The sequence below is a fragment of the Melospiza melodia genome, chromosome 1 (genome assembly GCF_035770615.1).
Source record: "Melospiza melodia melodia isolate bMelMel2 chromosome 1, bMelMel2.pri, whole genome shotgun sequence".
Classification (NCBI taxonomy): Eukaryota; Metazoa; Chordata; class Aves; order Passeriformes; family Passerellidae; genus Melospiza; species Melospiza melodia.
In genome coordinates, this window is record NC_086194.1 from 50,979,395 (window position 1) to 51,006,246 (window position 26,852).

A 26,852-nucleotide genomic window follows, 5' to 3' on the forward strand; every position below is an offset into this window, starting at 1 on the left:
TTACATGATTTTCAAAATTTCCACAACTTTCTTCATTATTTAAAGATATATTCTTAAATTTTAGAATTGCTAGGTACTTATGTGAAGAGCTTGGTTTTCTTAGTTTCTAGATAGTACAGGAAAGGCAGCTGCTCATTTAGCAACAAGTCAGACTAGGTACCTGAAACTGGTATACGTGCATATGATATATGATACAGTTCATACAACATAACTTTATCTTCTTTTTAATGAATGTAGATCTCAGAATTCAAGTCACTATGAAAATGCAAAGACTACACCCAAATCTGAATATGCATTTTCACTCTTTGCTTATGGTTGCCATTTTGACTTGTACCTTGTCATTATTGTTCGACTGAACCTCTGTGAAATGTTAAAAATTAATGTGCGTAAACTTATGAGCATATTTAAATTTTTCCTGCAGTATTTAACAAGTTTCACCATGAATTCCTAAAGCATAGTCAAATTCTAAATGTGCCATGAATTCTTAATCTTTAAAAGACACCTAATTTTTTCCCCCACATTTCTACAGTCATTTTACTATTATTACATGCACTATAGAAATGACAGGGTACTATAAAGGCTTTAATCATCTCTGATGCACAGTGGCATTTCTAAAAAATCACAACTATTGTTATTTTCACCTCAATCTGCATCAAGTACAAACAGGTACTTAGTAAGTGAACTTTCTAAACCTTTTCTATTCAATGAGCAATTTAGAAAGCCATCTAAATATCCAGATGAAACCATAGACAAAAGTACTTCAACTTGAACTATATTCAAGAGGAAAATTTTCCTTTGTTTTCCTTTTTTTAGCATTACAGTCAGAACAAAACCAGAAATGCTCCAACCTCATGGAGGCTAAAATCTTCTAATAAAAAGGGCTACATCTGAATAGAGCTAACATTTTTCCATGCAAATTGCATGGAACCCTTCCATTGTGAAATAATAACTTCTTGTGACAGCCTAAGAAATACTCAGACTAAAAGAAGAGCAGCAAAGAATCCAATCTCAGAAAGCTTATGAGAGATTTGATGCCCTCATAACTGAAGCCATTGAATTTAAGATATTGCTTAGCTAAGCCAAAGATTTGTTTATTTTAGTATAATCCACTGGTACAAGAAACAGACCCAAAAGTTTGTTTTCTTATGGGATTTCAGCAACAGAGAGTTATGGGTGGCAGTGGGACACTGTAGGTAGCTTTACCTCATTCTCCATTTGCACCTGCAGGGGAGGCTGGACAGAAAGGTAGATGTTCCTTCTTTGGATGGGGATACCATCAGGAAAGTTGCAGGTAAGGCAAGGCTTGGCAAGGCACTGTCTCAGAGTGGAAGTGCTGTTGGGAAATTTATGCAGCTCCAGGGAGGACTAAGAATTTAAGAAAATGTCTAAATATTTGTACACCAAGAGAAGCAGTTGAGAATAATACAGGATAAACTGAAAGCTCTGGTCTCGTCCCAGAGCTGTGAGGACACTGATGACCCTGTCACCTGGATGGCCCTGCCACCGGCCCTGCAGAGAGCTGTTCTCCAGGGTGCAGCCCTCAGACCTGGGTCATAGCTTCTCCTGCAGAGCTCTGGGCATAACAAAACATAAATGTTCAGTTGTGTTCTGTTATGCTCTATTCTATTCTGTTCCTTTCTGTTCTATTTCATTCTATTCCATTCCCTGTGCTCACCATGAGTTGAATAACAATGCTAATATTTGTCTGAAAAGCCAGCAGTCTCTGAAAGACATATAACACAAAGGTTACAAGTGGAAACAGGATTTCATTTTATTTTTCTGACTCTGTTTCAGAGACAATGCTCACAAGCATTAACACAATGTGCATGTGCAGCCAGGAGCAGGACAATGCATTCTTCAGTTTAGCTTTAAAAAGCATCCCCTGCAGTCTGGCAAGGGCAATTAACAGAGCTACAATGTTTAAAAGGGATTTGAATAATGTCTCTAATACTATACTTTAGGTATAGTATTAGTGACCTGAATTGGTCATCAATTGGACTGTTGTAGGTCCCTTCCAGCTATACTCTTTTGTCCTTTTGAAGGAAAATATCAGTAGTGAGTGAAAGGTGAGGGGATGTTTATTGGCCACGAGAAATGGACCATACAATGTCACCTTCTTAAGATGGAAAAACCTGAACTTTTTCCCTGTTTTAGAGGATTCATGGAGAAGCTGGCATCACAGCGACCTAACTCTCCAAAGGTATGCTCGTGAACATGAGGCTCAGCTTTGAAACAGGACTGTCTAGAAATGTAACTCTGTATAGGGATATACTACATATAAACACCAAGGCTTGTTTTAACCTTATAAAAGCATTACTATGAAGAGTTAAATTTGTTTTTTCCTGTCAGTAATACTGACAGGAAAAATATTGACTCTTTGATAGGTGCACTTTCTAATCAGAGAACACTAACCTTTGGCAGAGAGGAAATAAGAATTTACTCACAGTAAGACTCCACTTGCCATGCCTAAAATAAAAGATACAAAACACATCATCTTCACCCAGACTTCTGAGAAAAAGCAGAACTGAGTCTGGAAGTAACTGCATCCTTAATATATTTTATTTCAGACATTCAAAAAATAAATTCCAGTGAGATTCAAATCAATGGCATAGAATCAAGACCTCGAGTTTGAAATCTGCTGAATTTTTTTGTTTCATGAGAAAAATAAAAGCTTACCTGATTTCTCCAGTGAAAAAGTCACCATGGACAAAGAGATCAATCACCACTTACAAGAATGCAAGAAAATAATGCTGGGCATAGACATCATGAGTCCTCATTCAGGCAAAGAAAGATTAAAAGCAAGACTGTTGTGATGAGACTGAAGTTTTTGACTGTAGTTACCTAAATGCTACCATTCTTACTTTGTGAAAAAGCACACTCTAGTTCTGCTTCTGGTTTTGATGTTTTCAGATGCTTATTGAAGGATATGTTTTAAATCTCCATCTTCCTATTAACTGGTTACAGACCACTGTAAGGAGGATCCCCCCTGTGGTGTGTGTGGGCAGTCACTGCAAAACCGATTAGAAAACATTAGTCTGCTATTTTTACACAACAGCCATAACTGACTTTAGAAAACATTCATCAAACCCTGCAAGATTTTATCAAATTTGGCCATAAATTCTGTTTATATACGAGGGAAAAGTTTTCCTTCATTTCACAGCAAAAACGAATTAAAGTAACCTTTACAAACAAGCTTTACGTTCTTCTAAAGGAAATGATGAATGATTAAAAGAATATTCAAGTGTAATTTAAAATTTTGTAGGAATTTTAAAGACTTAAAAAGCTGGTGGGTCATGTATTCATACAAAATATACTTGTTCTTCTCTCATGATGGTCATGGTTTAACCCCAGCCAGTAACAAAGCCCCACACAGCCACTCACTCACTCACCAGCAGGATTGGGGAAAATAGTGGCAGAGTAAAAGGTAGAAAACTCATGGGTTGAGATAAAGACAGTTTAATAAAGAAAGCAAAAGCCACAGGCAGAACAAAACAAAAAATTCAATCACCACTTCCCACGGTCAGGCAGGTGTTCAGCCATCTCCAGGAGAGCAGGGTCCCATCACTTGCGATGGTTACTCGGGAAGACAAACACCATCACCTCAACCATCTCCCTCTTTTTCTTTCTTCTCCCTACTTTATATGCTGAACAAGACACCACACAGTCTGGAATGTCCCTTTGGTCAGTTTGGGTCACCTGTCCTGGCTGTGTCTCCTCCCAGGCAGCACCAACTTTCTCATCAATGTGGCTGTACAAGAAACTTAAATGTTCTGAGCTCTGTGCAGGCCCTGCTCAGCAACAACAAAAACATCTCTGTATTATCAACCCTGTGTTCAGCACAGATCCAAAACACAGCCCCACACCAGCCACTGTGAAGCAAATTAACTCTGCCACAGCTGAAACCAGCACACTGATTATATTTTCATTGCCAGCTAACAAATGAACCTGTAAAGAATACACACAGCTGTTGCACTTCTCAAAACTGTGGTGCTTGAGAATATCTGCCAGTAGCCTCATTACAATTACAAGTGGAAAATAATGGATTTTTCATTATTTACTGTGTGCAAAAAGTTGAGAGGAAAAAAACCTCAAATTGCATAAGATTAACAAAAAGATGAAGAATAAAACAAATCTTTCTCTACTAAAAATACCTTTTATGTCAAATATTTCTGAAATATTCTATTTGGAAAAAAAAAAATTAAACAATAAGGTATTTGGAAATATTTTTTTAGTTTCAGCCTGAATCTTCTGATTTTAGAAGTTTATTTTTTAATGCACTAAACAAAAAAACACAACTTTTTAATATTATTTTAAAATTTAAGTGGAATCTATTACCAAAAGTGGCCTGTATTTGTCAATGATAACATCTTAAGGTAATAAATGGACTGAAGCCTGTTCTCACTTATTTTTCATGCCAAAATTTATGAAAATGTGTATAGGAGCAGTCATAAGTGTTCTTTCCTGGAGAGGCCATGGAGAAGAAAAATCTGTACTGAGAATACTTATAAAGAAAGAGTGTATTTTTAGTCTTAAATTACAAAACTCTTCTGTTAAATGACTAACATGACCTGAGACTATCTGGAGGATAAAAGGTGTCCATTTTCATGACCTTCAGAAAAAAACAAATCTCTTGTCTGACAAAAAGGTGGGAAAAAAATACACTAACAAGGAAGCAAACTTAGCAACAGAGCACAAATTCAAACAGATCTTTAAAAGTTAGCAAAGAAAAAGTCCACAGTTCTTTTCCCTCACTCTCCATAGTTTAGATATGAGTATTCATCCATGCACCTTTAATGTCAGAAGGAGAACATCAAGCTATGTTTGCCACTGATGAGCTGTGAAGATGAAGGCTAAAAATCAAACACATAGGCCTAAATAGGTATAGATGTTCCCAGGACAGAAATACTGACATTTGAGAGAAAATGGGAAAAACAGCTGGATACTTAGCAGAACTCTTTACTGTCCAAACCACTGATACAAGGAAAGTTTTTGTAGCTCACAGCAGCCTCTGCTACATGATTCTTTCAGTTCTGATTTTTCCCCACATTACAATCCCTGTATGTTCAAAGATCTGTCACTTACAGGAAGTTAGTAAAGTTTCTAGAAATATTATGCAATTCCACAAAATGAACTCATCAAAATTATTCTTCCTTTCTGACAGTTAATATTTTTATGAAGTTTCATCATTTAAGTGGACAGAAAAGTCTGACCAGAAAACATAGTGGCACATTTATTTTAAGTAATAGAATATCATAAGAAGAGCTAGGAAATTTTATGCAGATTACTGGACTACAGAAGTACCCTCTGTAGGTACTACTTAGGCATATATTCACACACATACTAAAAGTGTAAGAACAGAAATATGTATGTATACATTTATTAACATATAATAATTTATTTTATAATAATATACAACAGGGTATTTCAATAGGAGTCATGACACTTTAAGGGACCTCTTTTATGCTATATTCTGGTAAAAGACAATGTCCAGGGTGTACCTTTGAATCTGGACATGTGAAAATTGATAAGATTCCATAAAGGGGAAATAAAGCAGCTCTCTCATCTAACTTAAACAGACATTTTGGTATTTGGATGCAACAGATTATTCTGGACAATATGGAAGTTTCTCTTTTAAGTGTGCATGGCAACCATGGGGCACAGTGAGACATGGATAGTTAGTTAATGCCTATAGCATGAAACCAAACTAAGCAGATTTCAAATAAGTAAATTTCTTAGCAGCTAAGTATAGCTGAATGCTACAGTATAAGTACAAGTAAGTATATACATAGCAGAACGAACTGTCAAAGGAAACAGTGTTTTAACTCAAAGTCACTGCAGGCAAACCAGATAAACGACAGCAACCAAAAGATCCGTTCAGCCCACAGGCTTTACCACTTCAATACTTCCTAATCAGTTCTTGCAAATATTCATTTGGCTCACCCCTTAAAAGAGCACCTACAAATTTAATTTGAGTTCTTATAACATGATTCCATGACCAAAATTTCATTCACTTTACTATTTGTAAAGTAAATGCTCACAATAAAAATAATCATTATTTTATGAATAACCTGTGGTTACTGTGACTGTGGTTACTATTTTTCCTTCTTTTCCCTCCCTCTCTAAAAAAAAAAAAAAACCAAACCAGTCATCAATCAGAAAACAGAAACAGGTACATTTGACCTAGCAGTACATGTAGTTGAGCTAATATCTGTAAAAGAACAGATTTGCAAATACAGGTCATATGACATTTGTTCAGTCACACTGCTTCCTAACTGTTAGCAAATAGAGCTGGTCAGTAAATGCAAACAGCTTGGCTTTCAGCCATTTATGGAGCTTTATAAGTGTTCCTGCCCTGAGTCTATTGAATATTTGCCTGGCTTTCTGCCATCTCCAGGTGTTGCTTGTTTTTTTTTTTTCTAGTATATCCTACAATTCAGAAATGAGTCATCGGAAATTTAAAAATTTTTACCATCAAATGTGCAATTGCATTAAAAAGATACAACTGTACTGTTTACATCCAGAAAATCAGCACAGCCATATAAAAAACTCCTCTATGAATAAAGGTAGCATGAGTGCTTTTCTCTCATGGGATTTCATGATCCAGAAGGTCTCTTACAGCTACCTTGAAAAGCACAGCCAAAGCCTATGCAATAATATTCTTATTGCCCTTTTTTGTAGGCATTCATCTGCCACAGGATGGAGATTAAGGGAGCTATTCATATGGCAGTGATCCTGCAGGAATTTATTATGATCTTCATGAATCAGTGGTAAAAGTATTATATTGTAGTTTTCATGGCCTCCAGATGCCATGTCTTTTCTGCCTGTCTCAAAAATTCATGAAAGTGAACATGGTGGAGGATCCATGTCATGTGCCATTGCTCTCTATCTTCAAAAGAGCACGAAAAAAATTCAGTCATCAGTTTTCATTTAACTGATTTCAGTGGATATTTTGACTTTGGTTATATTGCTTTCTTCTTTGTGACTTGTTCTTAGATATGTGATGTTACTTCAAGTGAAAAGACTTTATGGCTTATGAAACTCACAATTTTAAAATAAACTCACAATTTTAAAATAAAAACTAAAAGTTTCATTGACCAAAATGTGGGTTTTATGTTATATAATAGTCTATTGGCTGTGATTTCTCAAGCTTATTTTGCTTGAAATTTCTTCATTAGTTTAGCTATTAAGCAAGTTCTTTACCCAATTTTATTACTTTTTTTTTTTTTAATAATATATAGTCCGTTTTTCTCTATAGGAAAAAAAAAAAAAAAACAAAAAAAAAAAACCCAAATTTCATTATGAACCTTTTTGTAGAGTAAGACCCTAATTCTTTTTTGGTGAGTTCTGTGAGATTTTCTGATAGAAGACAACCTACAGACCTCATCTACACAAAATACAGAGATGAAATTTAAAAGAACAGACTTTAAGCAAACCAACACCACAAGAAGAAGATTTGGTAATGCTATTAACTTCTTCAGGGTACAGATGTGAAGCCTAATTACTCTCTGGAAAACATACCTCTTTTAAACTTGATTTGCTGGGCAAGGAAGGACATGGATCTCACCCCCTGGTACAAAAAAGTTAAATGTGTATCTTATATACATATACAAACAAAATAGGAACCAGAAATATGGCAATTAGCGATCTGATGTTTGAATAAGCAGTTCAATATGAGGAAGCATTTTTCTTAAAGGTATGAGACTAATGACCAGGTTGCAACATTGTGCAAGGAAGGAGTTTTAACAGTCAGTGTGCATGGCTTTCCAATTAAACCTTGTGTGCAATGTGGGAAAATCTGAATTTTGCATCTAAATAGATCTAAATTAAAAAAAAATACATTAATTTGTTAACTAAAAGAAAATTAAAATTATGATGTATTGGACAGCCTTTGATTAAGGTAATAGTTCCAAAAGTTGGGGCAGATTTGAGTAGAAGCCAGTTGTTTAATCAGGCTTTTAAAATTGGTGATTATCTAAATGGTTAGTTCCTTAAGTGACAAGAAGGATTAATCTGCAAATAACACTGGTTAATGGCAGTGCTTATATTTATATGCAAATATATGCACTTCCAATCATAAGGTTAAAAACTTGGCCTCTGCCAAAGGACACATCTACATGGAAAGGTGCAGCATTTACACCTGGCTCCAAATAATTCATTTGAAGACAAGCAGAGAATTTGTAAACAGTACTCCCTGGTTACAGTATTCATACCAAAGAGCTGCTTTCCTCTCTCTTTACACATTTATTTTCTTACTTTTTCTTCTCAGCTGCTGTGCTGCTCTCTACTGATACCATTTTGGGAGCAGCCCAATTCCTGCATGTAAAAACCACACTGCATTGTAGCAGAAATGTTGAAAGAAAAGTCCCTTTAAACATAAAACCAAAATATATTATTTTAAATCTTACAATAAAAAAGTCTTCAGTGATTACTGTAATAATTTCTAATACAAACAGAACAGTAATACTCTATCAGTAAAATTATGAAATTATATTGAGCCACCTTAGTTCTTCTTTGAAGACACATTTTACCATTATTTTTATAGTTCCATACATTGTGTTCTTGGCAGGGGCTTTTTATTCTCCTCCGAAAGTTCAGCAAGCAAGCAACTTTCCATCAAACAACTAAAATAATTTTGTCAGCAAGCTGTGTTTTACTTTTTCTCACATTTACTTTAGGCCTCTAAAAGTATCTTGTTGCGTACATACGGCATTTTGTCTATTCATTTCATCAAAATGTATAATTTTTATGCGTAAATATTGTAGTAAATATCGTGGGGTTTCTTGTTTGATTCTGCTACATTTTATTCTATTAAAGAGATTGTATTTGACAGTAAACTAGATGTTGGTTTCTTGCATCAAAGGCCTGAATTTACATTTGATGTACAAGCAATCAGGTATACTTAGAAGCAAGTATTTATTATGATGGAAAATTAACCATGCTGTAGTGTTTGGCGTACTTAAAACAGCACATAAAACATTTTAGCAGTATGATGGTAAACACTCGTTTATTAAGAGCCATGTGCTGAATAATCAGAGTTGTACCTAAAACTTCAGAATCTAAATCTCTTTGAGTTGTAGGTAACTTTAGTGAAATCTACAGGTCTTTAGGCAACAGATATCACAGAAACATGGAACAGTTTGTGTCAGAAGGGACCTTTAAAGACCATCTAGTTCAATCCCTCTGCAATAATCAGAGACATCTTCAACTAGCTCAGGTTCCTGAGAGTCCCAAAAAATCTGAGTTTAAATATTTCCAGGGATGGAGCATCCACTGCCTCTGTGGGTAAATTTTTAGTTCTAGAACTCTCATTGTAAAAATAGTCTTCCTTATATCTAATCTAAATTGACCCCCTATTCATTTAAAAACATGATGCTTTGTCTTATTGCAACAGGTCCTGAAGGGCATAATTTCCAAAAGCATTATCAGTCCTGCTATTAGCTATGGAAGCCCTGGTACCATTGCTCACCCACATTTCAGAAGAAATTCTGAAGTCACATTCAAATACTCCACAGAAAAATGTGTCAGATATTTAGACAGAATTGTAATTTACTGCTTTGATTTTATCTCTCTCACCAGCCAATAAATTATGCCTTGTTTCCATTTTATCTTTCAAGACCCAACATGACATTTGTTTGAACACGATCTCTTCCTCAAATGTCCCAATCAAGCTTATACAATAGCCAAAGCCTTCTACAATAGAAATGTGTACCCCCACCACAGCAGCATCAATACTATAGCAAGTTTGATTTGATTTCTCAACTAAGTTCCAGCTGTTGGGAAATTCTCTGTGATTCAATATACATTTTTAAAATATTCGTTGCATGGAAATAAGAAAAATAATATCAAAACTCTATTCCTCATGGTTTTATTGGTGTTGAAGGAAAGTATGGATTCTGTTGGCTATCTAATCAAACAAAAACCAGTTGAAATCACAGCTGGTTTTGGTAGTCAGGATGGAAAAGTACTTCAATAGGTCTTGTGTCACCCAAGGAAGTTGGTGATGAACCTTCCACATTTTATTCTAAAGTCTCGTTATTGAAAGACAAATCTCAAATAACATCTTCCAGCTAAAATACCAACAAGTCCAGGATACTGCCTAAAAAGTACATAGAAATAGGGTATCATAAACTCAGTTCTGCAGGTTTGCCAACTTAAGCACTGGCTGGATTGAATTAAAGGAAGGGCATAATTTCCAAAAGCATTATCAGTCCTGCTATTAGCTATGGAAGCCCTGGTACCATTGCTCACCCAGATTTCAGAAAAGATTCTGAAGTCACATTCAAATACTCTACAAAATATCACAGAAAAATGTGTCAGATATTTAGACAGAATTGTAATTTACTGCTTTAATTTTATCTCTCTCACCAGCCAATAAATTATGCCCTGTTTCCATTTTATCTTTCAAGACCCAACATGACATTTGTTTGAATATGATCTCTTCCTCAAATGTCCCAATCAAGCTTATACAATAGCCAAAGCCTTCTACAACAGAAATCATGAAGATGGAAAGGAGCAACTTCAAAGCACTATTGCAAATTCCAATGTTGTATCTTCCAGAGAAGAACAAACTATCAACCCAGAATTAAAGTTCCAACAAATATTTCATGAAGCCCTAGGTAACACAATTAGACTAAAGTCTTTGACATATGGATTAAATCCAAAATTTGAAGTGAGTTTTTATTTAGGGGAGGGAAAAAAAGGATCATCATGGAAAAACTTACAGTAGGAGCAACCGTAGACTTCAATTCTTAACCCAATTTGGCCCTCTCCATTCCAGTCCAAAGGAACTATCCTCACATAGCGAGCAATAACTGGATGTTGTAAATCATGCCGGACCACGCTGTCAGAGTTTGTATTTCCAGGAAATGCCTGAGGGAAAAAAGAAGAAAAAAAAATCAATTCTAGTGCCTTTATGGTTGGCATCTGAAGAAATACATATAAAATCCTATAATACATGCTCAGACACTACTTATTCAAAAAATATATCTTAGAAGTATTTTGTTCCATTCATAGTAGATCCAGGTGGTGGTAGATGTAAGGAAGATGCACAAGATCCATTCTTTGGTGGACTCACAAAATTAAAACATGTTAACAGTTACATTCACTTTATTTTTTTTGTGCTGCAGCTGTTGATGTGCTAAACGATGACGATGGCACTCCTCACTTCATAAATAAGTTAGTGAGACATTAATTAGTGTCTTTGAAGTACTTATATATTTGGGTGGTATAAGGAAATAAACAGTCCTCTCTTCTGAGCTGAAGAGAAGACAAAGGAAATCATACAGTGACCAAGGACAAAAAATGCTGCTGAGCAGCTGCCTGTTTGCTTAATCTTGTTCTAGGAATCACAGAACTTCATGGAGGGAATAAAAATTTTTATTCCTTTAAATATGTATGTTTTACTGAGCATGCAAGATAATGCTCCATAGTTCAAGAATAAATTCCATTTGGAAATGTTTTTATTTTATGATGCTTGGCATAATCCTATCAAAACACTACTAAATGTAGGTTTGCTGGTTGTTTGGGTTAGGGCTTATTTGTATTTTTTTTGTTCATTTCCTAGAAGTGTTATGGTCAAAGAATGCTGAATATAGGAAGATATGATATTTTCTACACAATTTAATTAAGTTATAGATAAAAAAAAGATTCACACAATCAAAAGTATTCTCTAGAGCTCTCCAAAATTTTTACCCTGACTTGTGCTTTACCAGTCTTTTGTCAGAAGGAGAGCTGATCCCAGCAGGTACCTGGCATTTCAAGTGTTCCTATTGCTGTATGAATCAGTAACCTCTGCTGAATGCATAAACATAGTCAACAGAGAATAAGGCAGTCCCAGATTAATAAAACACATCCCATTTAGTCCACAGCAGAAGAGTATCTTTTAAACACAGCCTTCATTTAAATAAATGGGAAACAGTAATACACGCTTTGTGGATAATGCAAATACCAGGCCAAAATCCATTATTGCAAGACTGAAAAATCAATTTACAGGACCTTGAAAATTATGCACAATTGCTGTAAAATCTCCTTTTCTGGCCAATAGGATTTAAAAGTATAATTTAGACCCACAACTCTAATAGGAAAATTTTTTCTTTTTTAACAGGGAATGAATCTCTTGCTAAAAAGAAAAATAAAATATAGAGTTTTACAATAAGAAACCTCTTTGCAAAACTATTTTTTTCAAAAAAAAGTGTAAATACCTGTATAAATTAGACAAATTTTTCAGATTAATAATCTCATTAAGTCACTTAAATATTATTGCCAGATATCATGCTTTTTCTTTAACCCAAACTGGGAAAAGTATCAAAATGGCTTACTTATCTGTAAAATACTGTCTCATGAGCCCAATTCCAAAATTCTTTGTTCTATAAACCATTTCTCTTCTTGTATTGGATACTAACTTCTGTAAGCTGCTTCGTATTTCAGGTCACATTGCAACAAAAAGACTGGGAATGTTATTAACCACTTTTCTCAAAGGTAGTGCTCCACAGGACAGCAACAGAATAAGAACAAAAATAGATAAGAAAATAAGTCCCCAAATCCTTTCTAAACAGTGTTTTTGAACGTATATTAAATGGAGCTTTCAAACATATTCACCAAGACTTTTGTCACTCCTTAAGAAGAAACTCTGTTTAGCTCCAAATAATTTTCAAAATGTAACAGGGCAGGTTTATAGGACAGATAACATATTTTAACAGGCCAACTAATACAGTTTAAAATTAATAAATTAAATAAATAATAAATAATTCAGAAGAGTTTAGAGCAAAAATTATATTTTTTTTTTTAATTTCGGTTTGGCTTTACAGTATGCTTCAGCCACCCCACTATACATAGGGACACCAGAGAGCCATTCAGCATAATTATCTTTGCACAACTAAAGAACCTGGCGAAAAGTGAAGGTAAGAGTTTGGCAAACTTGGAAGCAAAGCTATTTAAAATTAAGATTCAGACTCAATTTTATATCTTGTACTCAAAGAACAACTACATTCTAATTAATAATTAAAAATAGTAGAGCTAAATTATAAATTCACATAAGCATTGTAATGAAATAGCACAAAGCTTAACAGTAGTGTGTAAGTAGAACTGGCCAAAATGCTTTTAACTTCCTGTAATAGGATAATTTTCAATTATTTTCCAGTACTCAATTCTATGGACAAAGAAAGAGCATTACAAAATCTCTTATTCAGAAATTGCTTTTTATAATAAAGGGTTAAAAAGAAATTCTCAGCATTAAAGAATTTATCTCTGAAATAAGGAGGCACAGAAATGCCTGAAATGTTAAGTGAACAAAAATGGACACTTTCATACTTTAACCAAAGAGTAAAATGATGGAAGGATGGTGGTTACGTCCTCAACCAGATAAACAAAAAGATGTTTGCAATCTCCCAGCTCTCTGCAAAGCAGAGAAAAAAATCCCATATTGCACTGGAAAACATCATCAACTATATACCAGAGAATCTAACTTAGTTAAGGGGAAAATTAATTCTTCACTTAATGCAGGTGAAGAATTCTCCATCCAAATTAATGATCTATTCAGAGATGAGTTCTAAAATTGCTTCAGTGTAGGCTCTTTCTAGGATGGCATAAAAATAGGGCAATGCATGGAACAGGAGGATGACATTTCCTTTCTTAAATGAGGAACTACTAATTTTTTTTCATAGCTTTCTTTAATTACTAGTAATTTTTTCACCACTTTGATTTTCTACTCACTGTTATACTTTTGATGGCTATTTTTTGCCTTTTTATCAAAGTAAGAAATAATTTATGTCTCTGAATTTCTGGGAAAAAAAAATATATGCTTCTAGCTTTATTTTGACACTGCAATAATGAAAACAGTACAGAGTCTGTGTTCCCTGGGACTATAGCTCTATAAAGAGCAGAAACAGGAAATAGAAGTACCATTCTAAAATATGGAAACATCCACAGGCAGGCAGAATATGTCTTCAGGAAACATAACTGGGGTTTTATTGGGACTCCAAGGTGAGCCAAGCTGACTAAACCTTGAAATTTTTATTTTATAGAAAAAAACCCCAAATTCTAAACCAAATATTTTTTTCAAAAACTAGAAGGATTACAAAAGTGAGATGTTGACAGCTTTGGTTATGGCTGCCAGCCCTCTGCACAAAAAAAGAAAATCTGGAAAGCGTTGAACTTGAATTTTCAGGAATCTGGACCATCAGTGAGCAGAGCAGGGCTGGCTGGGTGCTGGAAGCTCTCCACCAGCAGTGCAGTAGAATGATGTTTGGCACTGCAGGGCAGATCAAATCCAGGAGCCCTAGAAAAATTCATATCATGAACTGGTTCTGCACAAGCTGACTGAAATGCACAGCAGATTTCAGAGAAGACAAGATGTTTAAAAAAATTTGTTCCTACTTTACTACTTGGACATTTAAGAAAAAAAGACAAAACCTTAACTTCATCAATTCCTCTTTGCTGGTGAAGATTTGCTTAATACCTATGAAAACCCAGCCCAAAACTGTGTCATGCAAATTCAAAGAGCAAGAATAAGAGGATTGGGTAAAGGAGAATGTAAGAGATAACTTTAAGAAGAAGGTGGGGGGGGAAAGATATGTAAGAAATATGGTAGGAAAACAGGTTGCAGAAAGAAAGAATAATGGCCAACTGAAAAAAAATGCATCAGAAAGTAACAGATCTAGGTTATTTCCATTTTACCTCAGTTTTGACAGGTTGCTATACTTTCATCTGTACTGTGGGTAGTAAAAGTAAGTCATAGGAAGCAGCAATCTTTTCCTTGAAGAAACATTTCTGCATTCTCTCCTTTGAACAGCACAATTAGTAACACTACAATTTGCATACTCTACTCTTTGCCTAAAAACAATCACGTTCAAAGCAAAACAACATTTCTACAGCATTCTGCATAATCACCTCACACAGAAATGCATCTGAAAAGAAAACAAAAGTATCTGAAAGTAATTAAAAGCTATAGCGGGTATTTCCCTTATCCCAAATGATGAAATCCTCAAATGATTCATCAAGTCCTAAATTTCATCTTTGAGATTTTTGGTTTTAAAATGACCAGAACTCCTAAGAGCTCAGAATTAACAACAAATGGGATCAACCAAGCATTATAATGCTGCTGATGGTGAGCTCATAGGAACTTGATTCTATTATCAGTTCTAGCAGTAAATCCCAGTTTCAGTGGCAATCCAGATACTTCCCTCAGCCATATTTTTCTCTTTTATATAAATGAGTTATAAATGAGTGTGCATATATATATATATATGTATATGTATATGTATATGTATGTATAACCTCAATGTTATCTTTCACTAGAATTGAGAACACTTTCTAATCCTATGCTCAAAACCTTTCCTAGCATTTTTTAATCAGATCTATCTTTTTGTTCACCTTACACCCTTATATTCTCTACTGACTCCTAGGAAGTTTACTTTCAAGTTCAAATTCTCTTTTTGTATGCTGAAAACATATTCTAACCACACATTCATCATAATTTGATGAAAAATTTAATGGAATTATCATTACATGCAAAGACTAAAGCCCAAAGCTTATTTGCTGCCTTTTAGCCTTGCACTTTTCAAAACAAAACACAATGATTTAGCAAAATAACATTATTGATCTTTATAACAAAACACACCTATATTTTATAGCCTGACAACTACTCTTTTACTCAAAAAGAACTCAATCTCCTCTACTGGAACTTTGATTTTTTGGTATTTTAACAAAAATCTACAGAAATCTCTAATTCTCAAAAAAAAAATTTAAGGGATATTGTCATTTTTTATTCACAGATAACTTGTAGGGATTCTATTCTGTATAATGTACCTAGAAAATATTTTTAAAACTTAAAGACAGAAAATTGAAGAGCAAGATTTGATACCTGAGCATAATTTTGGATACCTGAAAGAAAAATTACAACTATGAGCTTCATGATCAAATCTGTGAGTTTTAATGTGTTGATGTTTGCAGTTTTTCTTTTAAAATGAGAAACAAATGAAACTCCTATACACATACAAACAAACACAAACCAAAAATCCCCACACCCTCCCAACTACTGCATCTGGAACGTGACCCAGTAACTGGATGTGAGACATTCTTCTACCTTCTAGTACTGTTGTAGGATATCATCATTGTTCAATTTACTTTGAGTAATGAAGCTTAAACAAACGAAGAACTCCCTATCTATCTTGCTCATAAATCCCAAACACAAGAATTAAGAGCTTTTCTCATACTTCTACGTACAATTGTCAATTCTTTATTTATGCACAGAAATATTACCAAGTTATCTGAATTTTGCTAGGAAAACTGACTTTTTTTAAGGACTGGACAACAACCCTTTGTTGACTTTGTATCATTGGAATACTTGAGGCAGGACATCTGACAATGCACATGTGTACAGACTGAAGGGTTTTATTTGTTTTTCTTTTACCCACAGCTCCAATTAATAATCCTATTCCCCTGACCTTTAGACTCATGAATAAGGGACACGGACATATGGATGCAGTTGAATTTTACTTTATGGGACACCACAGCATCACAGCAAAGTCACCAACAGCGTCACATTTCTCTGTGTCCTGAAATTGAACACATTATTCCAGAGATGTGTGAAATATCTCAGTGGCAAAGATATTCTTCCCTTTTTGGTAAAAACACCAAATATAACATGTAAAATTTCTAAAACAGATACTAACAAAGCTCCTAAATTATTTTCTGGCCTATATAATGAAGAAGAAATTTTAACCCCTATGCTGAGCCATATATGTTTTGTTCTACTTGACATAAAATGGGAACAATCCTAAAATTCTTTTGAACCTAAGCTATACACAAAAAATACTAAAATACAATTAGGGTTGTAAAGTCAACACTGCTAGTAGAAGTTATGTTTCCTGCAGAGTCTTAATAAATTCCTGAATATCATTATGATATTAATTTATGTACATAATTACCTGCTATTAATTCCCCAGAGATTCATACAGTTCCCAGAGCGAAAATTGTGATTATTCATCCTGATACATTCAACATCTGAGGCTAGAATACCTTAAGGTTTTAGGGTGGTTTGTTTGTTTTTCTCATTTTTAACCATATCTAAATTCAAGAGGAAAACCACATGAGCTTGATGTGGAAAATTTTGTTGATGGAAGCCTGTCCTAGCCTTTTGCAATTTGTTCCCAAGATTTAGTATCCAGCATTTACACTTTGATTTAAATTGAGAAAATACAACCTTCCCACCACTGAATAACATCCCATCTTTGTTGTTAAGATCAACTGATTGCTTTATTAGTAGTAGCTTCTGAACACATTGGGGAGTAATCATTATCTTGCTCTTAGTCTTAAACAAACCAAACAGATTTTAACACTTAGACACTGCAAGACCCACTCCAGGAGCAGCATGAGGTTTCATAATGAATAGGACTGGTATCTCTAAGATAGCTGCTTTATTTGCATGAGTGAATGAAGTACACAATGTCCATGCCTGTGGACTGCCAGATGGGAATGGGCCATCTCCCACAGACAGACTGTGCCCTACAGCACAGGTGCTAATTCTCTTTATGACATTTCCAATGTGGTGCTAGACAACAAAGTTGCAAAAAAATTTTCTGTGGCACTTAGTATAGTTTCAGGGAGACACAAAACGATTAGGTAGTTTTGCCTTAATCTTCCCTGCCTCTGTTCCACATAAATGGAATATGGAGCAAAAAAATTAAATTATTTTATGGGGTTGTAAAAATAAAATAATTCTTATTAAGCACTTTGTCAAGTATTCACATTGGTGTCTAAGTTAGAAAGCTGAGCCTTTTGTGGTCAGTGAAGCAAAGTGGGAGACAGGAAGTAAATTAAAAGCTTACCTTTCTCCAGTTGCTGCAAAGTGCAATATAAATTTTTCTGGGTACAATATAAATGTACTCTAAAAAATAAAGAATGTGATCAACACCTTAGTTCCAAAAAGTTGCCCACTGACTGATTCATGTTAAAAGAAAAAGAATACAAAAATCAGTGCAAAATGGTTGTACAGACAGGATAAAACCTGCTTTTCTCTACAGGAGTTGTGAGATTTTATTCATTGATACACAAAAAATTACTTCTGCTCATCTTCTGTAGAATGAAAGAGAGACAGGAAGAACGTGTTTCCGAAACACCTAAGCACAATTGCAATCATTACTGAAATAACAACAGCAACAGCTCTCTGATCATTGGCTGCTGGTCCACAGAGCTCAGCAGAAACAGGAGCTCTCACCTTGAGAAGGTCAAACACAGGCCCTTGGTTTCTCTCCCTCTCTACTGCTGATGAATTTAGAAATTTTTGCACACTTTGATGATTTTCAAGTAGCTTTTCAGTAATTTTCAGAACTGCACTCCTTTCCTCACTCTTGTCTCAAAGCTTCTTGTATCTCTTCTGCACAGCCCCACTACTCTACTGGGTTACTTACCACCAGAGCTGTTGAGGCTGTTACCAGAGGGCACACTTAGGAGAGGAAAGCACAAACTCAGCAGTGTCATTCCACACCCCTGACCTAGTGCTTTGGATTAAAAAACTAAAACTCCCTGCAGGAAAAAGTACAAAGTCAAAATCTGTTTTAAATACTGTTGAGAATCATCTACCTTGAGTAAGGGCATAGCAACTACAGAAAGCTTTTTAGCTCTTAATCAGTTAATATCCATCCAAACAGCAATCTTTACTCATAATAGAAAATACTGATTTGTGACTTCACTTTATAACTATAAATAAAAATTACTGTACTTGCTGGTTTTATAGTCTTTTATTTTGAGTCATATGTATATCAGGATTATTAACATTTAAGATAAACTTTTCTCAGTTATGAATAGTTTTCATTGCTATGTTTCATTTGCAGAAGAGTCCAGAGACTGCTTTCCAGATCATTCCAATTCTGACTAGACTATTAGCATGCAAGAAACAACTGTGAAACAAAACTTTGCCTATCTGAAAGTTGCAAGTATACAATTGTAAAATAATCAGTGAGGAATAAAGTCTGGTTATTCTGTATTAATTGCTTCATATATAAAGTTAATAGTGCATACTGAGATAAAATAAACAAACTTTGAACACAAAATTTAAATAAACAGGTGCTTTTCTTTTATACTTTCAGTATCTATTTAATGCTGGGATTTTAGTTAATTGCAAATAGCACTTATATTCTCCACAATTCAGATAAGCTTCCCAGTAATGGGAAATAAAACTGGATTAAAAAGCCAATAAGCTGTCTTTAAACATGTTTCAGCTGTCCTTAAATAATATTAAAACATTACAAAATTGATTTATAATTACAGAAACATAAAAATAATGCATTAGAAATAATTTTGAAACTTTTGGGGGTTTTTTGCATGCTTCCGAGTTGTAAAATTTATGAAATAAATGAAGCTCACATATAATATTAAGTCAAGATTTAGCAATAAAATTACTAAAGAAAAAAAAGGAAAAATAGCATTGTTGCCATCTTCATTGCACTAACATGTTTCAGTTTCTGTCTGTAGGTATAGTACTCTCATAATATGTCAAGATAAAATAAAAGTGACCTATCTAAAATATTTCACATACACTAAAGTTAGGAATTCCAAAGGGTGATGCAGGCAATATCAACTATGATACAAGAACTCACTAATCATTTTCCTTTCCTCCTATTCACCCTAAGCAGAGCCCATACTCTAAAAATCACCATCTTCATTAAGATCTTCTTGAGGAAGGTTCACAAGTTTAGAGCCTTCCGGTCTGGGAACCACGACAAGAGCAAAAATAAAAACCTGTAACCAAAATGTAACCATGAGATGAAAATGTCGATGAAAGATGTCCATGAAAAATGTGTAACTCCTTTTAAAACTCAGTGTAAGGTTAAAAAGGGTTTTAGATGCAGAGAATCATAAGCAAAATGGCATGCAAGCAAACACAAAATTCTTGTCTCAGGAAGAATACCTGAAGTAGGATTCTTCAGAATAATCTTTTCAAACTGATCAAAGGAATATTTCTAAGAAATCCCCAAAGGCAGAATTACACTATGTGACGGGCTTCAAACATGCCAGCTTGTCCTTCAACTTGAATTCAATAGCTGCTCATCTTTCTAGGGAAAAAAGGAGAGTTTTAACCACTTGGCTTTTTGAAATTATACCAAAAAGCCACAAGAATATTTTACAAAGGAATATGGAAAGAAATATCTGAATTGTCAGAAGCTACCTCTTTCTTCAGGGATTTCTTTCCTTTTTTCCTTTTTCCTGCTAAGATGAGCATGACTGAAAGAATTTTGGGAGATATGCAGAATTCTTGTGTTTCTGCTCAAATCCATTCTCAGTCTTCACACAAAAAGTGTGTAGCATCTATATGAGAAGTTCAGAATAAGAAGTAATCTTTGATTTGAAACTCCTGTGAATTTAGTAAACTGTTAGATGTCTTAACATAATGGAATAGGAAATACTGAAGGTTCTATTTTTGTTTTTTTGTTTTAAAGTATATAATTTGATTTCATCCTATTCCCTCTTTTGCAACTGCATGCTTTCAGAAGTTTTATTTTTCTCTTTTGCAGAGATAATATGCATCTAGAATTTCCATATTCTGTTGTTTTGTTCAGGTTTGCATCAACTACTACTCCAAAGGTAACTGTATAGACATCTTTTAGTTGAAATGCCTTCAAATGGCTGTTAGCATCTGAAATAGGAAGATTTTCATAAATCAAAACCTTTGTTTAATAGTCACCAAATGTAAATCTAATTTGAAAACCATAATTGAAAGAGGAAAGGGTTTTAAAATTTTGATCACCTGTCCATTTCTCTTTAAAATTCATTAAACAAGTACTAAAGTGATGTAAAGGCCTTATTTTCTCTCAATAGAGACTTCCTAAATTTAATTTTAAGCTGTGCCATAAATCTTAGGGGATTGAACATTAGAGTCAATTGATTACTAGTTGCGTGCAAGTCATTTTTTTTCCTCACAAGCATTGGCAATTTTATCTGACTCAGATATTTCTGGTTTATTTATTTTGCAGCCAGGATACATGCTTCGCTGGCCAAGGAGGCAGTGACATTCTGAGTTTAGCATAACTCCATTGCACTCTTTTCTATCACTTTGCAGGATTGACAGCCTGCATGGCCACTAACCTAAAAGAAGAGTTAGATGTCAGTAGAGCAACATTGTTGTTATTGACAGCTTCATGTGTCTTACTATTCATACAGAAGGAGAAGGTGAATTTTCTGATGTACAAAAATCTTTATTACTTAGGTGCGTTACTTGTTTTACATGATTCTGATTGCCTGTGACAAAGATTTGCTACAGCACAGAGAAGATGATTGTGGTTCTGTTCCTATGCAAAGGCCCAAATTGATCGGGAAAAGGCTGGCAGATACTCAGTGAATCTTCTTGTTTATTTTTATTTTCCTGAAATTACATCACACTGACACTGCTGTTTTCCAGTCAGGGAAAGTGTTGGTCGCTCTTGCAGAGTGAAGACACCATTATCTTGTTGCTATTAGTCTGTTACATACCTTTCTCTAAAACTAATACAAGAGAAACCAAAAACATCCTTTTGTGGATATTTACAGGAAGGAGGAGTGGAAAGACAAAGGTACTGGGATCTCCCTATCTTTCGCTTTCCCTGACTTCTAGACTTATTTATTTACTGCCTGGGAGTATTTTGAAAACAGGCTTGCAAGTGCTCAGAATGATTTTGGAGCTCTTCAGATGAAAGAGGCCATCATAATGTTACTCTGTTTCTCTACAGGATCACAGAAAGCACCTGCAGAAATTGCCTTTACAGACATTTGATAAAACTCTGTAAATACTAGTAATAGCATAAGCACAGCAGTCAGGAATGACTGCTGGCAGTTCTGTTTGCTGCTTACTTACTGTGTGAACTGAGACTGACACCTCAATGCCTCTGAAACTCATTCTGCCTGTAAGACAGAGATAATTCTCTTGGAAGTGTTTGTTGAGAATTAATTAGCTATTATTTATGGATTGATTCTTTAAAAACAAAACCAATCCATTCACTGATTTTTACATCCCTGCTCACCCAAACAAACAAACAAATAAATAAACCAAACCCAAAAAATCAAAGAGATTCATTGACTTTGGTGACCAGAGGAGAGCATTATGATAATCTGTTCTGGAGTTCAGTAGACACAATGCCAACTCCCATGCAATAGTTCAGTTAACAAGTTCAGTCTGGGGTATAGTGCATCATTCATGAAGTTATCCTGTCTTGATTACAAAACTGAAAGTGATAAAAATATCAAATTTATCACACTCTTACAGAAGCTTTTCCCTACTTATATTCAGTGTTAAATATATGCGTTATTTCTACTTGGTTTGTTCATCCAGTCACTGGATCTTATTACGTCTTTTGCTCTGTATCTAAGAATAGTTCACTATTATGGAAAACTTCTTTTTAAGAACCTGAGAAACTAGGGAGAAAATACTCACTGTGTTGCTATAACACTAAAATAATCAGGTAATTAAGCAAAATATGTAATTTGTCTGGGACAACTTGCAAAATGACAACATTACCTGGCTTCCAAAACCTTTACAGGCTTTCTTTTAAAGCCACTAGCTTCTCTCCTCCCTTCCCACAATGGTTGTGAAAAATCAAGCTAAAATAACAGCATGTATTTCCATTCAATTTTTGTGGAATTCATTCTGTTGTCATGTCACTGACTTAAATATCAAGGTTCAAAACAGGATCACCAAAAGGTTTCCAATTATCATTACATTGTGATTTAAAATCTAGTTGGGATTGTGATACTGTACGATAAAAGAAAACTTTTAGGCAGTCTCCAGCATGCTTCATGAAACTCATCTGTGACAATGCTACAAGCAATATAGTAACACAATAGCTTATATTTCCATTTAAAAATCATCAATCCTTTTTTTGTTCAGATAATCTCTGCGTGATCCAAACTGATGACTTAGAATAAGAAAAATATTATGTAGCTGTCATATTAATGCATTGGACGTCATGGATAATGTCTAGATTTAGGAAGAATGTAACAAAAAATTCAATCCATCTTTGAATTAAGATGTTAGGGATTTTTTAAAGACACCATTTCAGACTCATATATATACACAATATAATTATTCAGCCTTGTTAAGATAGGCTTGGTCATGGAAGAATAATAAAATGTATACTTTAGAATGAAGAGCAAAGCAAGGTGGGAAGAAAGCAGCAGTGATAGATCCTTGTTTTTAACAGCTTTTCATAAATTCTCTTGGGAAGCCAACTGAATTTCATTGAAGGGAGTGAATCAATGGTCCTTCATAAAAAGAAAATCAATTAGAAAGTCATTACCTGAAAATTAGCACTCAAAAAACAAAATTCCATTTTAAAGCCAATTAGACTGCATGTCAGCACTAAGTTGAATTGCATTTGCATTGATGTATGCAAAATGATTTACATCCTCCATCCCTAAGAAATGTAGAGAGTGAAAAATTAAAGAACATATTTAGAGACGCTGCTGAATTTATTTTTTGGAAGCTATCTATCTCAAGCAGCAGATGACTGTGCTGGGCTTTTAAACAGCTTTACATTGTGTATCTCAAGTACTGATGTTATTATTGGAATTACAACACTTGAGGAAATCTTACTTCTCCTCCCTGTCATAACAGCACATCGGAAAACAACTGCAAACGTAAAAGCCAGAGAGAGGGCTGAAGGAGAGTAAATGCCCCAAGAGCCCCAGTGTTTCTCCCAATACCTTGCCATAGTCCTGGCATGATTTGTGTCTTGAGGCACACTGGAAAAAGAAAAACTTTTAAGTATAAAGAAGGAGTAGATGGCATCTCATGGAAGAGTTAAAATCTCTTCCTGGGCAGCAACTGGATAATTAATCTATCCTGGTTATAGTGATAGGATTAGATCCACTCTGTCTGGGTCTGCCAGCATAGAAAGGGTGGTATATCTTTCTCTCACATGTCTGGTCTGGGTAACACAGGAAGCAGCAGAACCCAGGCCCTGAGGATGGGACATTGCAGCTGGCAGTGCTGAAGAGGAACTCTGATAAGTATGGCTCAAACAATTGCATCTTTGCAAGGGAGAGGGCGCTGCCTCTACATCCCCAGTCAGAGATTTATCTTAAGGACAGGAGATGAAAATAAAAGAAATAAGGCACAGAAATATGAATTCATTATGGAACATCAAGCACATCTTAATCACATACTTCACACCATGCACACACTTACATAGAATTAGGTTAAATGGCTAAAATGTTAAGTGCCATCTTGAAATGAGACACTTCTATGAGCTGGGGTAAGTGTTCCAGACTTAGTTGAAGAGGCAACAGCAGAGATATCAGTGGTGACCAAGGTCAGTCTTGTGGAGACTGTTGGAATGTGTTGTATGGGAGGATCCCAAGCTCAGGGACACCTGATCAGCTGCCCAAGGCCCCCTCAGGACCCTGCAGCCCTCAGGAGCCCATCAGGAAAGGAGGGGGCATTGCCAGGAGCCATTGCCATTTAAATGTTGTTTCCAGGGAATGTGAGCAGCCATGAGGGCAGCAAACAGAGCTGGCAAAAAGTGTGTGGCGCATTAGAAAGGTGTGGGACATGAGAAGGGTGTGGCACAGCAGTTTGCTCAGATGTTCAGCAGGGAGGTCACAAAGTTAGGGCACAGAACCTGGGGAAGGAGTCATCACTCATCAAACATTCCATTGGAATGGAAAGTTTTGGGATTCTTAGAAAAGAAAGGCTAGGGAGACAAGTAGTCATGTCAGTAACTGGCTGGACAGTATGGAACTCTACTTAGGGAAGGATTAAGATCCAGCTGAGAGCTAATAGAAGAAGATTAAAGGGAAGGCAGGGACAGAGGATGTTATAGTGAGAGCCTGTATCAGACAAGAGGATGGTGCAGATGAAGCCCTCTATATGCAGACAGGAGCGGCCTCACACTTGTAAGCTCTGGCCCTCATGCAGGATTGCAACCACCTCAAATCTGTTGCAGTGAGAGCATGGCAGGGCACAAGTAATCCCAGAGCCTCCTCAAATGGGTTAACAACTTCCTTAGATAGGTGATTGAAAAGCCAACAAGAAGGTGGCACTCTGGACCTTGTGCTCACCAAGAGGAAGGAGCTGGTGGGGAATGCAGTGCTTCAAGGCAGGCTTGGCTGCAGTGACCAGGAGATGGTGTTTATGATCCTGATGACAGCAAGGAGGGCACACAGCAAGCTCAGTGCCCTGACTTCAGGAGAGCAGACTTTGGCCTCTCCAAGGACCTATTTGGTAAGAGTCCCATTGGATAGAGCGCTGGAAGACAGAGGGGCCCAAGATCACTGGCTGAATTTCAAGGATCACCTCCTCCAAGCTCAGGAGCAAGGTATCTCAACAAGGAGACTGAGAAAAATGCCAGGAGGCTCTAGGAATGGATAAGGGGCTGCTGTGCAAATTCAAATTGAGAAAAAGAAGCTTTCAGAAAGTGGACATGAGGACAGGTGGCCTGAGAGGAATACAGGAAAATTGTATGGGAATCTAGAGACAAGGTTAGGGAAGCCAAAGCCCAGTTAGAATTGAGTATGGCCAGGGCACTAAGGATAAGAGGAAAGGCTTTGACACATATGTTGCAAACAAGATAAAGGATAGAGATAATATGGGTCCTTTCCAGAAGGAAAGGGAGACATGACTATGGTGGACAAAGAAGTCTGAGGTTCTCAACAACTTCTTTGCCTCAGTCTTCAATGGCACGTGCTCTAGCCACAACATCCAAGTCAAGAAAGGAAAATGCAGGGACTGGGAGAATGAAAACTGGGATAATGAGCCCCCTGTAGGAAAGGATCAGGTCTGAGACCATCCAAGGAAACTCAATGTACACCAGTCCATGGGACCCAATGAGGTTCATCTGTGGGTTCTGAGGGAGCTGGCAGATGAATTTACTAAACTACTATCCAAAATTTTTGAAAAATCCTGGCAGTCAGGTAAATTTCTTGATGACTGGAAAAAAAAGGGAAATGTAAGTCTCATTTTTAAAAAGGAAAAGCAGAAGACTGGAGGAACTACAGACCAATCAGTCTCACTTCTATACCAGGCAAGGTCATGGAGCAGATTCTCCTGTAAACTGTGCTAACGTACAAGGAAGAGAAACACCTGATTGGTAATATGTCAATTCAGAAAAGGGAAATTGTGCCTGACAAATCTGGTGACCTTCTGTGACAGGGCTACAGTGCTGGTGGACAGGGACAGAGGAACTGACTTTGCCTATCTGTACTTATGCTAAGTGTTTGATACTGCCCTACAGAATGATCTTGTCTCTAAGTTAGAGGGATATGAATTTGATGGATGGATGGATGTCGGAACTCAGTACATCTTTACAGGTTTCCAGAGTTGCTGAGAACCCCATCGGGGGGCTCGGAGACCCTGGCATGCTGCCCAGAATACCTGGGGATTTGATTTTGACCCTTGGAGCAAGTTGCCAGCTTTGTATAAGGACCTGAAAGTCACACAGTTTGAATAGTGTAATAACAAAATGATTACAGGGTGAAAATGTAGATTTTAGGGTTTTTGGTATGGGGGTTATGGGGACAAGATGGAGGAATATGGGCATGTCTAGCCTTTCTTTCTTCTTCTTGCTTTCCATTTTCTGCTGTGATGTTGGCACTTTGGGATTGGTTTAGAGTAGAAGTGCTCTTGGAGTAGAGTAGAAGTAGAATACCTCACAGGTGATAGGTATTGGGAATTAAGTGTAAATATGATATATGTAGCTTGTAGTATAAAAGGACAATACCACCTTGGGGGCAGTCAGAGTGCCTGTGGCTGCCCTGCTGAACAGACCTCAGCTGGGCAGAAAGAAAATTTTATAGATAAGAATTAATAAACAACATCAAGACTGAAAAGTGAAGAGTCCAGACTCGTTCTTCAGTTGCGCGGGCCGAAGCAGAGACATCCTGTGCAT

The 26,852-nt window shown here is 35.9% G+C and overlaps 1 protein-coding gene across 1 annotated transcript in view; it reads right to left on the minus strand.

The window, feature by feature from the left end:
- The window catches only part of CNTNAP2 (contactin associated protein 2), a 1,021,890-nt gene that overhangs the window by 569,393 nt on the left and 425,645 nt on the right, over nucleotides 1-26,852 (minus strand). The window contains exon 4 of the mRNA XM_063157997.1: nucleotides 10,722-10,869. Coding sequence (XP_063014067.1) covers nucleotides 10,722-10,869 — 148 coding nt within the window. The remainder of the gene's footprint in view (nucleotides 1-10,721; nucleotides 10,870-26,852) is intronic.